General features: G+C 33.0%; 1 protein-coding gene and 1 long non-coding RNA gene across 2 annotated transcripts; one reads left to right on the forward strand and one right to left on the reverse strand.

Moving 5' to 3' along the window:
• Positions 1 to 2,776: 2,776 nt before the first annotated feature.
• Positions 2,777 to 7,242, reverse strand: LOC103853672 (GDSL esterase/lipase At5g45960). Its single transcript, XM_009130583.3, has 5 exons — positions 6,872 to 7,242; positions 6,663 to 6,793; positions 4,918 to 5,151; positions 4,125 to 4,395; positions 2,777 to 3,146 (listed from the first exon to the last, which is right to left on the reverse strand). Exons 1-5 carry the CDS (start codon positions 7,239 to 7,241, stop codon positions 2,950 to 2,952), a joined length of 1,203 nt encoding a protein of 400 aa, XP_009128831.3. The 5' UTR covers position 7,242; the 3' UTR covers positions 2,777 to 2,949.
• Positions 7,243 to 7,492: 250 nt separating this feature from the next.
• Positions 7,493 to 17,270, forward strand: LOC108870819. Its single transcript, XR_004454970.1, has 2 exons — positions 7,493 to 14,633; positions 15,092 to 17,270. It is a non-coding gene; the product is annotated as an uncharacterized LOC108870819 (long non-coding RNA).
• The last annotated feature ends 1,415 nt before the right edge of the window (positions 17,271 to 18,685 follow it).

Genomic DNA, 18,685 nt, shown 5'->3' on the forward strand with positions numbered 1-18,685 from the left:
CGAAATATAGGGAGCTCCAAAGGGAAATAACACCAACCAGAACCAACCCAACTTGGCCAATCAAATAATGTTTAGAATATGTTACAAGTTTGTATTATTATCATAGTGAATAAAAAATGTGTTGTAATTGGATTAGATTAGTAGATGTTATACCATGATTAAGGAAGCTATAACAAACTTTCAAAGTTTTCTGGAATGATTAAACTTTTTTGAATGATTTGTAAGATGCTAGAAGTTTGTTTAGAATATTATACAAGTTCATATTATTACCATAGTGTATAAAGAATGTGGTTCTAATTAAATTAGACTAAAAGATATTACTAGATTTTGACCCGCGCTTAGAAAACGCGGATTTGTTTGTTTTTCATTTATTAATCGAAAACTGATTTACAAATTACCATTATTTTTGTTTCGGACCATAACAATTGAGTTTTTTAGGTTTTTATCATTTGTTTTTTTTCTCTTCAAAATATGGTATTTGTTCGAAATATGGTAGTTGTTATATAATAATGTTTGAGTTTTAAGATTTGGTTTCATATATGACCTATATTCATGGTTGAACCTGTATACCCGATACATTGTGTATAATCCGGTTTGGATTTAATGAAAAATTCGTTAATTAAAAATCCGATATAACCCGGTAAAAACCCAAAAACTCACTATTAATCTGCGATCTGATACCATTGATCCGATTACAAAATATATGATAGTATTTTAAAAAAAAAAATTGATTAAAGTACTCACATATTTTTAATATTACATAAATTAGTGATTCCTTAGAATTTGATAAAAATTTATTATGTTATCTAAATAAAAAAATGATAATATAAAAAAACTTATTGATATGACAATTTTTTTTGTCATCTACTTATACAGACTCATATGGACCTTGTGGCCCACACCGGGAGATCTTGATCCATGTGAACGACGAAAGATGATTGCTTCCTGACACTACGTGCTAGGCGATCCGCCATTGAATTTTGCGTCCTTGGTACATAGATGATCTCTGATCGTATGAAACTTCCTTTCAGGATGCTAATATCTTCCAAATAACTTGCAAATGCTGGCAATTCTTCTGGTTCCGAAACCATCTTCACCAATTGAGAACAATCTGTTGCAAACATAACCTGAAATTAACGTAAGTGCTTTATACATTCCATTGCCCATATTAATGCTTCCATCTCCGCTTGCAGAGGAGTTAAACAAGCCCGAACATTACTTGCCTCCAACAGGGCATCAAAACCTTCTAAAGTACTACACCAGCTTTGTCCGGAAAAAATATCATTCTCCTTCTAGGAACCATCTGTCAAACACCATCTTCTTGTGATAGATGGGATAGTCATAACCTCAGCCGATGATACTACCCTGTTTTCATTCAATATTTGTGCCGCAGCCCAAAGTGTTGACTCTGTTTCTGCCAATTTGAGTGTATCCCTAGGATCCATGTCCAGATTACTAAAAACTTTATTATTCCTTCCTTTTCAAATATACCAAAGAATCTACGCAAATTGATGATCATCCATCTGTGGTGTAACTCTCCAGAAAAGATGATTCATATTTGTAAAGAGAGAGCATGTTGGGAAAGTAGATGGGTTTGATGGTATCTTGGATAGAGCCCATACCTGAAGTGCTGGAGAACATTCAAAAAACACATGGTTAATCGATTCTTCATCCGTTCCACATCGTGCACAACATATATCCCCTTGTATTCCTCGCGCTTTCAGATTCCTCTTGACTGTTATACATCCTGTTACCAATTCCATAGAAAATTTTTCAATTTAGGAGGACACCGTATTTTCCAACAGTAAGCCTTCAATGAATCAACTGTAGGTCCAAACATTAAGGTGATTTTTCCTTGTCTGGGTAATCTCGTTCTATCTGATATCCTGATTTAACCGTATACTTTCCATTCTTTGTAAAATGCCATCTATCCCTATCCAACGATATGACAATATTAGTTTATTTTCGTTATTAATAACCTATAATAAGTTTGTGTTTTTATTTTAGATTTAAAAATTGATTTTAAGATAGTTTTTAAAATATTCTTGAACAGTCGTAATTTAAAATTACATATCAATATTATGTATAAAATGATATTATACATGGAAAAATGATATTCAAATATGTATATGATATATGGTGTAGGATATAGGATTTTGGTTTGTATTGAAAATATATATAATATTCAAATGATCTATTTTGAATATTGATATGAAAATTTAAGAAAATAATATTTTCATGTTTCTTAATTTATTTATAGTTCATAATACATTTATACTTATATTAAATTTAAAGTTAGTATGTATGTTAAATATATATATAAGCCCATTATTTATAGATCTATTTAGGTGTAACTGTAAGCCCATAACCAAAATACTTAAATATCATTAATAAATTTTATTAACATTATAAAAATAAGAGTATTTTTGAAAAAACTAAAATTTTCATTAAAAGTATAATTTGGGAATGATCATCTTTTAATGGTATTGATATCTATGTTTTTGGCTAGATAATAAATATGTGGCGAATATCATAACTGATAAAATATCTCACTTTAATTTTATTTAATTATAAATCTTAGTGTGTGCCATTGAATTTGCATACTCGGGCTGTATAACTACAAAACAAATTGATCAAGAGATATATATTTTTAATAATTCAACTATATTTTGTTTAACAATTTGTTTGTTGATGTAATATAGGTTTGTTTTCGTTATAAATTTGATTTGGTTCTTTTAATTAGTTTTTATGACTAACGGAACAAAAGAAACACACATCTAGTAACACATAAATTTCATTTGATTTCAATTTGTATTATTCTTACATAAACCAACACTACATTTCATCACCAAACATGATACAAGAATACTTATCAAAATATTTAAGCTCAACTGATCAGTTAGCTAATAGTGATAATCAGATGTATTAACTATTAACTAATTATAATTTTTAGAAAGAACCGAGAAAGGAATCAATAATTGGTCGGAGTGCCTTAAAGAGAATAAAGTAAGTCTTCTCGCTTGGATGGATGGAATCAAAAAAGACATAAGCAGATGTATTAGGACACACATATGACTTTGGATTGCACAAGACCGATGCCTCTAAGTAACCAATTCCACAACATCCCCTGCTCACTTCTTCAAACCCTATAACATACAAATATATATAAATATTGTATATATCTATACTATTAAAGCAGGATCCTATTGTCATAATTACCTTAGGGGCATGTTTCCTTCACTAACATTACATGTTTCATTAAGGGTAATTAAGTAATATTAATAACAAATCTATATTGGGTCATTATTTTTGGATCCAGCCCAAATCAAATCTCTCTTGGGCCATTTGGACCTATTAAAAAATCAGATTCAATTCTCACTTTTTTTTTTCTTTGGGCCATTGAGTCCAAGTTCAAATAATTTTTTTTCAACTATTCTTAATTATTATTTTTTCTTTTCTTAATATAATTTAAGCATTCATAAAAATAATTGAATTTTTTTATTGAAAAGTATAAATCTTTATTAAAAGTATATAATTTTTAATTAAAATATTAACCCCACAATAAAATTAATTTATCAGAGTTATATCAACTTAATTCATTAAAAAAATAAAGTTTAATTTTTTTAACATAAATAGTCATTTAAAATGAAATACGATAAATAAAGATAAAATTTTTAAGTCTTTTATAAAATAAAACACAAATATATGAAAATGTGACATTTACTAAATATTTATCAATTGAAGAAAAAAACAAAAATAAACCCGCGCTTTGAAAGCGCGGGTCAAAATCTAGTATTTCTTTTAAAAGAAGAACTCAATTCTATTCCGGTTTGGTTACCCAGACCACCTCAAGTTTGAGTAATAGAATAGTCTTTTGACGTCAAAAAAAAAAAAAAGAAGAACTCAATATCAACGGAAATTAACATCAATTCTTCAAATTCATAAATCCTAAAACTTGCATCAAAATAAAAACCCAAAACATAAACTCTTAAGCCTGAAAATTTGATAGAAAAATACTATTTTCAAATTTCTTAAATTGCAGTCTATTTTCTATCTTGGATTTATTATCTTGTTTATCCCAAAAACTGTATCCAGATTATTAATTGGTTGATGTGCTTGCTTACCGAATCTTCGATGATCAAGAATGATTTCATAGACTGGGTTGTAGACGTCGAGGTAAAAGATCTTGGACCCAAGATGGGCTAAACTTGTTTGCATGAGGTCCAATTCTTTTTGTAAGTAAAAATTGTAGTTTATGGCCACGGTGGAAAAACGGTCAATGCAACGACGGTTGGTCAAAGGTTCGCCGGAGAACACAGTTATAACAATTGGTAAACACCCAATTGGTGGCAAACCTGCCACCGTTATTATCCTTGCTCCTTCATGCCATAGATCCTAACCGTTATATAACCATCAATATAAAAGGTATATATCATAAGAAATGTAGTAGAATCAAACTAAACCGGTCGATGTCCAAAGTCCAAACAAAAACAAAGTCCAAACAAAATCGGAAAACAAAATATGGAAAAACACATAAAAATTTAGTAAGGTGCGAAATATTCCAAAAGTGTTACTAATTTTAGATTCAGGAAAGATTGCATAACTATTTGGGAAGGGATTTTGATTTTTAGAATCCTAACTAAACTTTTACTTACCTCTCATAAACCTAGTATTTGTAATATTTTGACATTTTATGAAAACAATGGTGAGATATTTCTTGTTTAATTACTGACATTTTATAATACCACAAGATGTCTTTTATTTAATTATAAATCAAACATATACCGATATACCACTCAAAATTAAGTTATATTTTTTTGTATAGCCATAATCTACAAATTATTATTACAACTAAAAAAATTTCGATATTAACATCCACAATTGAAAACATTTACAAAAAAATAAAAATATAATTACCTGGATAAATTGCTTGAGATTGTAAGTAACGAAATGCTGATAAGCTTCAATAGTGAAACTTTTCCTTCGAATTGGAATTGTAAAATAGTTTATAACGAAATCGTTGGTTCCTGCACTAACACAAAATATAGCTTCTTTTATGTGTTTTTCCATATTTTGTTTTCCGATTTTGCTCTCCAATTTTCTTTTGTATTCTCTGAAATGCTCCAGTTGAGTTGGTATGTCTATCACGTTCTACCGCCCCACCAATGAAAGCAACAATACACAATATATTAATTATTTAAAAATAGATTGATAAGCAAAAGAAAAATATCTGAAATATAAATATCACTTTCACCTTTTAGAACCCTTATTTTAATATGGTTCTATTCGTTTTTTGTGTTCAGACCATGCATCTTAATGCAAATTTTGTGTTTAGACAATGCATCTACATGCAAATACTCATGTTGTTCGTTTGAACATTATTACATCAATCATCAGTTATATGAAAGTATTACTAATAGTATAAATATTGGATATATCAAATCATCAATATTGCTTTTAACTACTGATAGATTGAAATTAAATATTTTCTTTATGGAATAATATATCACAGTGAAGGAGGCAATATATATGTATCATAACAATAAGCATTAAATAATAAACACCGACTTAATAACTGAAGTTCTTACTATAATTTGAATTTTTAAAATCTTAGTATTTTAATTTTCACATAAATGTTATAACTACAAACTATATAATTTTTTTTAGCTGTACACTTATATAATTCTTGAGTTTTTTTGGGCAAAAATTTGGCATATAATCCTTGAGTTGGAATAAATAATGGCAGAATCAGGGTCCAAATAACTATAATTATTAATTAGCAATTTTACTTGCAATGAAAATTTTAAATTGGTATATTTTATCGTATTTTAAATAATAATACTAATAAATTTTCAAATTGTTATATTATTTTAAAGAAAAAAAGATTCTACGTTAAACATAAAAAGGCTAAAACGGCTAGATGTATAACTGATTTCTTAATGGTTAGTTCTCAAAATAACAACTGGACCTGGCCATAGATAGAACTCCTATGTGAAGATGAAAAGACTTAAAGGTGATCAATAAATCACGAGAGCCGAGGGCCAAAATTAAAACTCGCTTTATTTGGCTTCAACGAGTCTACTCGCGATAATTTTGGATAATTGGTATCCTATGGTTATAAAATATACACACGCACTTAGCTAAAAATGCCAAAAGTCGCTATCTTTTTGTCGTTCAATAATGAGTGATTTAAGATGGTGTTTCTTAGTTTATTAGTTTCAGTTTTCTTTGTCGCATTCTCGAACCTACCGGCCCGTGAATAAACATTAGCTTTTCTTACATAAAAAAATTTATGAGGTTTTACAACTTTTTTTACATCTTAGAATTAAATGAAATTGGCCCAACAATTCAATGATTGGTTTTGTTCATATGATATATAGAAATATATATCCTCGAATGTAGAAGAATGTAATATTTCATATACAATAAAGAAAGTTGAATAATTATACATCATTGATTATCCTAAATTTATAGTCCTTCGAAAACGTAATTTATCTTAGATCTAGGTTTGAAACGTAATATATCTCCGTTTGGAAGTCTCATTAGCACCAAATGGTTATAGACTTATAGTACCATAAAGACGCATATATAATAAATATCGTTTCTTCTTTAATTGTGTTCTAAAATAAAATAAATAGAAAGAGAAGAGACTGGATACTAACACCAATGGTTGGAGTGAGGGGATCAAATCCAGAACCAGCTGAAGCAAAGCTAACTCCACTCATTAAGTCATTTATTCCAAGATTTGGGTCCAAATATGCTGGCACAAATTCCTTCACCCCGATGTATGAACCTGTACATATGATATTAGAGATTCACTATACAATCACGATATTTCAGTAAAACAAATAAATAGTATATGAATACTAACCGATGAAATCTGTCACCAGTCGACCATTACAAAATCTACCGGTGGGAATGCTGTTTTTGAAATCGAGCCCATAAGGTGGAAAGTTGCATTTGAATGCTGTTTCGATGTAGTTGTTATTGCCAGGATCCACGGTTGAATCTCCAAAAACCAGAATAGCTGAGACTGGTTGTTTACGTTGATGGTATGATCCGAGTGGACTAGGTTTTAAGGGTTCGAGTTTTGGTGTGGAGAGTGAGAAGATATTGAAGAATAGGAACAAGAAGATGAAAGATAAGGAAAAAGAAGAATGCGTGTGATGACTTCTCATTTGTGAACGTTTGGAATGGAGACAAATGAGAAGTTTGGTTGATACCTTCAAGTGTAAGCACATAATATAATAAAATACCCAATGTTATTTATAAGAGCATTTCCAAAAAAAATTCTATAATTTCAAATATAGAGTTTTTTGCTCTGCAAAAAAAAACTTCAAATCTTCACTACTCAAAACTTTAAATTTGAAGTTTCATCTTTTTATTTGCATTTAGGTCATTATAATTAATTAAACATCATATTTATTATTCTTAAGCATTTTTTATTTATCCTTTTCATTTTATTTATCATAAATATTTCACATGTATTTTTTAAAAATTCAAATTTAACACCTAAAATTAAATAAAATTTTTTTTAAAAAGATTTATAATATTATAAAACTAGAATTATACAACAAGAATATTACACAAGAAACTAATTTAAAAAAACAAAAAATTGATACATAAAGACATCATTATTACACAAATCTAAACTATTAAAACTGAAGTACAAATAAATCTTAATCCTTATTTTTCCACAAATATTACATACCTATGCCACCACCTTATAAATATCAACTTCCATAAAAATTGTTAAGAAATTGCCTAATATTTAACTACCTAATAAATTTAGAAGATATGCAATCATTCATTTATTTAAAAAATAAAAAATTTAATTTTGCAATCTATAAAAAACTATAAAATAGTCAGATTAATTTATTGGTTTATTAAAAATTAAATTGATCAACATGGTTTAAATTTTTCAGAATAATAAAACTAACTCAGTTATATTTAATTAATTAGCATCTTCTAATTTAATTAGTACAATAATGTATGTATTTAATTTTTAAACGTTTACAAAAATTAAAAATAAATACCCGTGCGGAGGCACGGGTTAAGATTTAGTTTAAATATTATAACAACACTAATAGTCTAGTAAATTTGCTCAGGAACCAGAAATCTCAAAGTGAAGAAGGCGATAAAGAACAACAAGAGGTGAGTCTTTTTCGGTGATTGTGAGAAAAACCGCATACCAGAAAGGTAAACAAAATACATAAATGTTGACGACTCAATGTCAAAATATGGGAAGAAGGCAAAAAATATCTTAAAAGTTATAATATAAAAAATATGAAAAATAAAGATAATTTTGATGCTGAAACCGTTAATCTTAGAATCAACAAATGCATAAATGCAAAGTTATTGAAATTCAATATATTTTTACATTAGAGACCCACTTCACTACTAACAAGTACTGTACACACAAAACACATTATTGAAAAAACAAAAACAAAATATATTAACATATCACTACTACATAACATAATAAAAACACCGAATAATATTTTTAACGAATATAAGTGACCACATAATTACACCCCCCCCCCCCCCCCCCCCTAGTTGTATATAATCACTTGTACATTGACATTTTACTTAATATAAACTATTCAATACATTCCAAATTCTCTCAACTTCGTCTTCCTCACAAGAGCTTTATTTCTGTTCAGTCTCAAATTACTAAAATGTATACTACATCTAACTTAATTTATATCCAAAACTGATTCTGAACCGAAGGTTCGATTCAAACCAAACGATCCACAGAATACATTGTAAGGATTCTATTTTCTATATTTCAAAAGGAAAATGTAATCAAGAACCGAACAGAAATGGAAGTAGTCCCATCAAATAATTATGATAGTAGTACTAATTTCTTGAAGATATATTTCCTTTTACTCAACCAAAAAATTCACAAAACAAAGTTTAGTTTAAGGAAAGAGTACTGATAACACGAAAATAGAAACTGCCCTGTTACCGTAAAAAAAAAACTGCTAAATCAGAAACTATCTATTTCCATGAATTATCACATGGATCGATTAGTGAAATGCAACAACTTGTATCTGTATTATTTAGGTGAAAGCTTTAAATGTTGTAATGCTACATTAAATGTTGTAAATTGCGGGTGTTTATTAATTTCTTTTAAATTTATAGTACAGCTACTAATTTTGTATGAGGGGACCCAGAGCCGTACATTAATGCTTATACACCAAGAAGTCTGAGTTTCAATTTCCGGAGAAGACGAAATTATGCGAATTAAAGGAGAAAAGGCTTACAAGAGATCTGCAGCATGGCGCAAGGAGTACCGTCAAGCATAGATCCCATAGGACGGCTCAGGTGATGCAGTCAGGCGTGAATCCTCATACGACAGGTAGAATTATCGGCTGTAAAATCGTCGGTTGTAGAATCGTCTGTAAAATTTCTCATAGTTGTAATAACATAATTATCCAGCATAAAAAAATAATATCTACTTCTTACTAAATAACTTTTAAACAAATCTTTTGATTAAAAATTACTAAAAGGTTTAGGTACGTTGAGAACCTTGGTGATTATGAAACTATTTGAGGTGTAGAACTGCACAGACGCGTCAGAAGTTTAGCTATGGATGGAGACCTTCGAATGATGAGATTTAGCTGCTATTTTCCCATACGATAGAGATTTAAGTTATCTTTCCAATGCCATCGGTTTAAGGTCCATCTAACGGTTAGATCTAAAGTTATGCTCGATTTACTGAAGAGTGGTATGTCTGCCTCGTGAGAAGAAGTTGTCGAAGATATGAAGGAATGCCGATCGACGACACAGACTTTGTGTCGATCGACACTGATGTCAGAAGACGGGAATAACATATTTTTTTACCGACTTGGGCCCAGATGTCACCAGATATTACTAGAATACCCCTAAACGAACTAAAATCTTATTTATGTGTTTTCTAATCCATTGTTGACAGTTACACACTCTACACGCTTTCTAAGCTTTATTATATTATTTGTTCTTAGTCTTAGGTTAGGAGAGAAAAGATGAACTCCTTCAAAATCATCCTGAAACTCCTTTAGTTTTATTATTGATTTCTATTTATTCTATTTATCTATTCATTTTACGATTTTCCATGACAACTATCATGTTTAAGTAGATCACCTGCAAGGTTTAGGGATTAATTAGGGTATTGATGGATTAGCCAAAATTGTAGAACTAGTAGGGTGAATTCATAATATATCCTTCATTAGAATTATTATTAATTCTTGTGTCTAGAGTAGCTAAGTAGAACCCTGAACTTAGGATTGTGGACAACTACAATAGTAGGTTCTGCATTAAAATAGATTCTCTTGAGCTAGAATTGCTAGAAACATGTGGCAGCTGATTTAGTAGGACTAGTGAATCCAATCGATCTGTTCGATAACGCTTGCCTAAGGAAGCATCGATCGACGCTAACTCAATAGCATCGATCAATGCTCGATTCGTGTTAACAAATGTCAGCTGAGACATTGGACTTAGTCAATAAATTAGACTCACGGCGACAGCCGGTCATCTTTTTCATTAGAAATCGAGTTATAGGATCAATCTTTAGCATCTATATATTGAGTTATGATAACCTGAATGAAACCCTAAGTCTAACAACCCCTATTCAATCAACAAAAAAACTCATCTATTTACTCTCCTGTTATTTATTGCTTTATATATTATTTGACCTAGCTTGATCTGAAACTCAAGTCTATTGTGTGAGATATCGAGTCTTTGTGGATACGATCCTTAAGTACTGCAATCGATCTCTTATTTGAGAGAGTTGCTCTTGGGGTAATTTGAGCACATCAATGAGCCAACCTTAGATGAACCTGATGATGAGCCTGAGTGGATGTAACTACCAAGTGACTATGAAGAAGATGATATGGAACAGACCCAAAATAAAGTTGTGTCTCTCTCAGTCCAAAAGAAGTCTAGTGACCAGAAAGAAGATCCATTTGCAATATCTGTTGGACCCATTACGAGATTAAAGTCCCATAAATTGATTGAGAAGATTGCTTGCCTTGTTCACAGCCAGGAAAGTGAAGAAGAGCAATTTGTCCAAACCACCATCAATGCCAACCACTTTCATTTACCTAGTTGTCTCCTACAACAGCTAGTTTAAATATGTCTTTTTTCTGAGTTTGTGTTTTCTATGTTTATCATGCAACCTATCTACTTGTTTTTTTGTCTTTTCTTTCTATTAAGAGTATGTGTAAACTCATTCTAAATTTTAATCATCATTTTTATCTTAAACAAATTCCTTCTTTGGTGATTCAATTGTTCTCTGAACAACCTGATTGTGAGGTGTGTGAACCCAAAACAATCAACAAACTCTCTAGTTGACTGGTATGTCAAATCCAGAGAACCTGAAAGAGGTTAACCTGAGGCCATTATGAAACCTCAAAAAATCCAATGAATCCTTCCACCCATTCAACCATCAAATCGGAGGAAGCTAGTTAGCTGGCCGATCATCTATCAATCTTAATCAACCATTAAAACATCAATCAACATGTCTCTGTTAGGTCCAACAAAACCAGAGTATAAATTCTTGGGAAGAAGTCATTACGTGGTATCAGAGCAACCACTCTGTTGATCAACCAGTTATGAGTTCAATTTCAATCTCTAATCTATCAGTCTGCAGCTTTCTGGGATTTCAAGTTCTGTTCTTTGGGAATTTCGAAATTCATCTCTTATTTCTACATTTTTCTATTCTTATCAATATCTTTTATGTCTATTTGTTTGCAAGTGAGCCAAATCTGATTTGAAAAGAAAGAAAAATCATAATATCCCTAGGAGAAATCAAGTTTAGCCTAGGAGAAATCAGACTAAAGTTTGGTAAAATCACTTGCTCATCCAAAATCTTGCAATCTATCTATCTTTTTTTTTCTCTTTGGAGCTTTGAGTTTCTGTACTTTCACTTGATTGAGTTGGTTACAAAATTTTGAGTCACCTTCACCATAAAATTTCGAGAGAACAAAAGGAAATCGTGAGAGAGAGAAAGAGAGAGTTATGTGATTTACTAAAGTTTGTTGATTTTTGCAGGAACCATGCTAGCTGAAATTACCAAGCATGTTCAGGATAATCTAAAAAGAAGAGAAGATGAAGCTAATGATTTATTCTATGGTACTAGACGGCCTAGAAACATAGCTACTGATCGACCTACAAGAAGAACCAAAAGAGAAACCAGAGCGGATGATTCAGATGATGCTTATTCATCTTCGGGAAAGAGTGATGTTAGATCAAGAAGGAACTATAACCCACAAACAAAAAAGATAACAACCTGGGTAACATCAAGCTGAGAATCCCACATTTCCTTGGTCATAATGACCCTAATGCTTACATGGAATGGGAAAGGAAGATGGAGTTAGTTTTTGAGTGCCAAAACTACACTGAAGAGAAGAAAGTGAAGTTTGATGCAACTGAGTTTAGTGAATACACATTCAACTGGTGGGAACAAATTATGCATAAGCGAAGACATAGTGGAATTGCACTAGTTACTTCATAGTATGAGATGAAGACCCTCATGAAAACTAGGTTTGTTCCAAGTCACTATGGCAGAGATCTTCACAAGACCCTCAGAAGGGTGACACAGAGAACTAAGAGTGTTGAAGACTATTTTCAGGAGATGGAAACTCTCATGATTAAGGTTTTCAGCGAGGCTTGAACAGAGATGTTCAGGACCGTCTAGAGATACAAGAATTCAACAACATGGAGGAGATCACTTTAGTCCCACTATAACCTCATGAAATTCACCTTGACCATGTCCAACTGAAAAGAAAAGGAGAGGCCGACAAGGACCATAAGGTAGGGAACTCCAATTTCTTTATAAAAAATGTTGAGGTGAAGAGAAACATGAATGCTCAACAGACTATGATTTTGTTTGTTTACAAGAGAACACTAACCTCATCTTCTGACATTGCACATGCTATTCTGAGTGAGTTTGATTTCATTTTGCAAGAGTATAGTGATGTCTTTGCAGACGAAAATGTGCAAGGTCTGCCTCCAATCCGTGGCATAGCACATCAGATTGACTTTGTTCCAGAAGCTTCTTTGCCAAACAGACCACCCTATCGTTCCAACCCTATAGAAACCTTGGAGCTTCAAAGACAAGTTACTGAACTTATGGAGAAAGGACACATAAGATAGAGTATCGGTCCTTATGATGTTCATGTACTACTTGTTCTGAAGAAGGATGGAACATGGAGAATAGACTATCGAGCCATCAATAATATCACGGTAAAGAACATACATCTCGTGTCTCGTCTTGATGAAATGCTAGATGAACTTCATGAATCCTGCTATTTTTCTAAAACTGATTTGAAAAATGTGTATCATCAGATTAGAATGAAAGAGGGAGATGAATGAAAAACTGTTTTTAAAACAAAACATGACTTGTATGAATGGCTTGTGATGCCTTTTGGTCTAACAAACGCCCCTAGCACTTTCATGAGACTAATGAATCATGTTCTGAGGTCTTACATAGGGTTGTTTGTCATGGTTTAGTTTGATGACATCTTAATTTACAGTAAAAACTTGTCTGATCATGTTGAACATTTGAGAAAGGTTTTAGATGTCCCAAGGAAAGAAGTCTTGTTTGCTAACTCTAAAATTGCTCTTTTGGAACATATAACCTTGTTTTTTTAGGTTTTGTTGTGACTTCTCAGGGCATACATGTGGATGAAAAGAAAGTGAATCTCATAAAAGACTAGCTAACTCCTAAAACCATGGGAGTAGTAAGAAGCTTTCATGGTTTAGCTAGATTCTACAGGAGATTTGTGAAAGATTTTAGCACCATTGCTGCACTTCTCACATAAGTGATCAAGAAAAATATAGGATTCACTTGGGGTTCAGCTCAAGAAGAAGCCTTCAATCTGCTAAAAGGAAAGTTGACTAATGCACCACTTCTTATGCTTCCTGGTTTTGTGAAAACTTTAGAAATAGAGTATGATGCTTCAGGTGTAGGTATTGGAGCAGTTCTAATGCAGGAAAAGAAACCCATTGCTTATTTCAGTGAGAAGCTTGTAGGTGGAACTCTGAACTATCCAACATTTGACAAAGAGCTCCATGCTCTGATCTGTGCACCCCAAACTTAGCAACACTATCTCTGGGTCAAAGAATTTGTAATTCATACCGATCATGAATCCTTGAAATACCCGAAGGGTCAACAAAAGCTCAAAAATATACATGCCAAATGGGTGGAGTTTCTGGAAATATTCCCTTATGTCATTCAGTAAAAACAAGGTAAGGAGAATGTGGTTCTAATGCCCTTTCTCGTAGATACACTCTTCTCTATATTTTGGAAACTCAACTTCTTAGTTTTGAACAGATTAAGTCATACTAGGAAACTGATCCTGATTTTAAAGAAATATATTTTAATTATGATAAATTTGCTGTAGAGAAACATTTCAAGAATGATACATTTTTGTTATATGAATCAAGACTGTGTGTTCCTAACTGTTCTATGAGAGATTTATTTGTTAGAGAAGCACATGAAGGAGGATTGATGCATCACTTTAGCATTGACAAAACTTTGAAGAGTTTGCAAAAGCACTTCTACTGGTCGAGAATGAGAAAAGATGTGGAAAATTTGTGTAATGAGTGTGCTACTTGCAATTAAGCCAAGACCACAAACTAAACCAAAAGTATGTACATGCTTCTGCCTTTTCCATCATTCTAACTTTGTTTTGGTTGATAGGTTTTCTAAGATGACTCATTTCATAATCGGTCACAAAATTGATAGAGAGATACTAAGTTTTTAAATCATTTTTAGAAAACATTGTGGGCTAAACTTGGAACCAAATAGTAATTTTCTACTACTTGTCTCCACAAACTGATGGACGGACTGAAGTAGTAAATAGATCTTTGTCTACTCTTTTGCGTGAAATCATTAAAAAAATCTTAAAATTTGGAAAGATTGTTTACCTCATGTTGAATTTGCATACAACCATTGTATTCAAAGGGCTACTAAGTTTTTTCCATTTCATATTGTTTATGGGTTTAGTCCTTTGAGTCCTTTGGATATGATTTCTCTGCCTTTGAAAGAACAAGGTAACCTTGATGGCAGCAGAAAGCTGAGTTTGTTGTGTCTTTGCATAAAAAGGTTAAGGAAAATAATGAAGAAATGACAAGGCAGTATGAGGAGTATGTCAGCAAAGGAAGGCGTGAACTGATCTTTAACTCTGGAGATTTGGTGTGGATGTATCTCAGGAAGGACATTTCCAATTGAAAGACAGTCTAAACTGATGAAAAGAAGAGATGGCCCCTTCAACATCCTTGAGCGAATCAACAACAATGCATACAAGATTGATCTTCAAGGTAAGTATTCAGTGAATTCATCTTTCAATGTGTCTGACTTGGCTCCTCTTCATGAAGATCACTTGGATTTGAGGACAAATCCTTTCAAAGGAGAAGAGGACGATGCAATCAAGGAGGAGACAACCTTAGGAACCTCATGATGAGTCTAAGTGGATGCAACTACCAAGTGATTATGGAGAAGATGATATGGATCATACCCAAAATTAAGATGTTTCTCTCTCAGCCCAAAAGAATTCTAATGACCAGAAAAAAGACCATTTTCAATATTTGTTGGGTCCATTACGAGATCAAAGTCCAAGAAATTAACTGAGAAGATTGCTTTCCTTGTCCAGAACCAGTAAAGTGAAAAAGAGATATTTGGCCAAACCACCATTACGCCAACCACCTTTATTTACTCAGATGGGTCCTATAATAGCTAATTTAATTATGTCTTTTTTTGAGTTTGTGTTTTCTATGTTTGTCATGCAACATATCTACTTGTTTTCTTGTCTTTTATTCTATTAAGAATCTGCATAAATTCATTCTCAATTTTAATCATCATTTTTTATCTTAATCTCATTTCATTTCTGGTAATTGAATTGTTCTCTAAATAAATTGATTGTGAGGTTTGTGAACCCAAAAAAATCAACAAACTCTCTAGTTGACTATTGTGTCAAATCCAGAACCTGAGAGAGGTTAACCTAAGGCCATTCCGCAACCTCAGAGAATCCAATCAACCCTTCAACCCACTCAACTGTCAAATCGAAGGAAGCCAGTTAGCTGGCCGATCATCTATAAACCCTAATCAACTATCATACCATCAATAAACCTAGCCTAGTTTGATCCGACAAAAATCAGAGTGAAAATTATTGGGAAGAAGTCGTTAATAATCTAGTTTTAAGAACACCTAACAAGCATAAACCAATGCTAATCAGGCAAAAAACATCCTAAATATCTACCAATCACCCTAATCCACTTAATCCATGAACCACAAGGTGACAACTCACTAATCTCCATGAGAAGTCTTAAACACATGTAGGGTTTAAGGCTAATCATGTTAATGAGTAAGATAAACATAATACAAGATGATATACTTCATTAAATGATAAAAAAGTTCAAGCTTTTCTAAGATTAAACAAAGTCTTGAGAGAAAATGAGATAGATCTAGGGTTTTTCCTAAAATAGTATATATAGGTTACTAAAATTAGCTGGGTCAACCCAATTAGCATGGATTGACACAAGATAATTTGGATAAAAATTGGTAAAAACATAGTTGCAACTTTTTTTAAGTGTCGCAGTTGGCTTTTGAAATGTACACAAGCCGCTGCAGACTGCCGCTGCAGAAGGCGGCTGTGAGCATCCGGCTGGCTTTTGATATGTATGGAGGCCGCTGCAAAGAGCCGCTGTGAGCATCCAGCTGGCTAGGGAACATGTACACATGCCGCTGGAAAAGACCGTTGTGGTTCTTGGCACGGCTTGCGGATGACTTTTGCTTGCATCGGTTACACGACACTGCTGCGTCTTCCCGATTCAGAATCCACATATTTTCATTTTCTTGAAGTTCATGCCACTCTGACATTTAGGCTCCAGTTCGTTTCATGACCAAAGTCACTCTTTTTGCCTTAAATCAGCTTTATATGCTCCAAATTCACCAAGTTGGAATTTTACGATCTAATAGGGACATATGCATGGAAATTCAATCTAATGTTGTCTAAATGCTAATCTAAATGATCAATATGCATACTAAATGGATGACTAAATCAATAAAAACAAAAGATATCAATAACCACCAAGTATTCGTTTGAAAAGTGTAAAGGACCCTCTGAGCATAGTCGGGGTGGAGCTACGGAAATTTGAAACAAACAGTGGTTTTAATTTGAAAAACTTTTTTTTTGTCACAATGGATTGAAATTCATTCAAGGGTTGGTATACAAAGACTAATACATAAGCTGAATGAACAAGGAAATATCATCAGCAGTTAAATCCCAAAGAAAGGAAGCTAGAACCCACACACAGGCAACTAAAAAACCATTGAAATACTAAACTTGTTGGATCTGTGTGACTTAAATCTCTGTGTACTATTAAAAGCCCAGCACTCGTGGGTCGGACGAAGTCCTTTTAGGTTTAGGAAAAAAAATTTTTTTTATATAAGTATGTATTCCTAAAGGATAAAGGAAATCGGGTTTTGAAGATGCTATTAATATTGATCTAAGGGTTTGTAAGATTATTCATTCACACAATAATAGTAAACCCTAAACGGGTATTTGCCTCAATATGTTTTGTTCTCTATTGTCTTCTTGCTTAATTTGTGGTTGTTCATAACAAAACTTGATGACCTAAGAAACTGAATGTTCTAAGACAAAGAAGAAGACAAATACCAAGGACCTTAGACTACCGGAGGCTTCAAAGGCACATCCAAACAATACGAGGACAGGCGTCCGATTAGGATTGACCAACAACACAAGGACTGCAAGACAATCAACCCGAGAGATAGAAAATGTCCATCTGCTAGAATTCACAGCAGAGCAACGAAACATGCCTCATAACCAAACCTTTTCACCGAGGAGAAGTCAAAAGCATCACAAGGGACCTCGGGACGCTTCACCGTTGAAGAAAAAAACCATAGCCACAAACCTCTTCAAGCAAAGCCAGAACCATGTAGAGAAAGCCATAACCTTAAAAGCACTACCTGAGAATTCAACAATGGAGAAGAGAATCCAAAGTCGGAATAGAAGCACTTGAACATGCCCACGCATACACCCAGTTGTTTACCCAACCGAGAATTGAAATCTCCAAAGCAACGGTGAGCAACAAAAGAGCTAGAGTTGAAGAAGGCTAGAAACGACGTCAGCGAAAGCACCTGCAATGCCCCTTCAGCTATGCCGCACCGTCAACAGGTCCTTGACCTGACATATGGCGCCAGACTCATCTCTTAACCCAACTCTCCAAACCAAAACCTCACCTGAAACTAAGAAAAAGATTTGGAGACACTCCTCAACAAAGAGACCCAGACTAGCAGAGAACACAAAAAGAAGCACATAAAATCAATTCGACTAAGCTCCAGCTACCACCACAATTGTCTTCTCTACAAAGCCTCTTTCAACGGACAGAGACTTAAGAGACACAAGTTACCAGTCATCCTCGGAGTGGTCACAAACGGGGAAGACATAGGCTCGAGCTTGACCACTAACCTTCAATGGCTCTAGAACCGGCTTGAACATCACACCACTACCGCACAGAAGCCGACGATCCCACCACCTAGCGAATCTAGCACCGAGCCAAAGCACACCAGAACCGAAACCAGACCATCGATTCCCCTCTTAAGCCCAGATCTGAAACCACTAACAAAAAGTATGACCTTTTCCGAAATTAAAACCGTAGAGTTAAAGCCTATGATGAT

The sequence above is a fragment of the Brassica rapa genome, chromosome A02, assembly GCF_000309985.2.
Source record: "Brassica rapa cultivar Chiifu-401-42 chromosome A02, CAAS_Brap_v3.01, whole genome shotgun sequence".
NCBI classification, from domain to species: domain Eukaryota; kingdom Viridiplantae; phylum Streptophyta; class Magnoliopsida; order Brassicales; family Brassicaceae; genus Brassica; species Brassica rapa.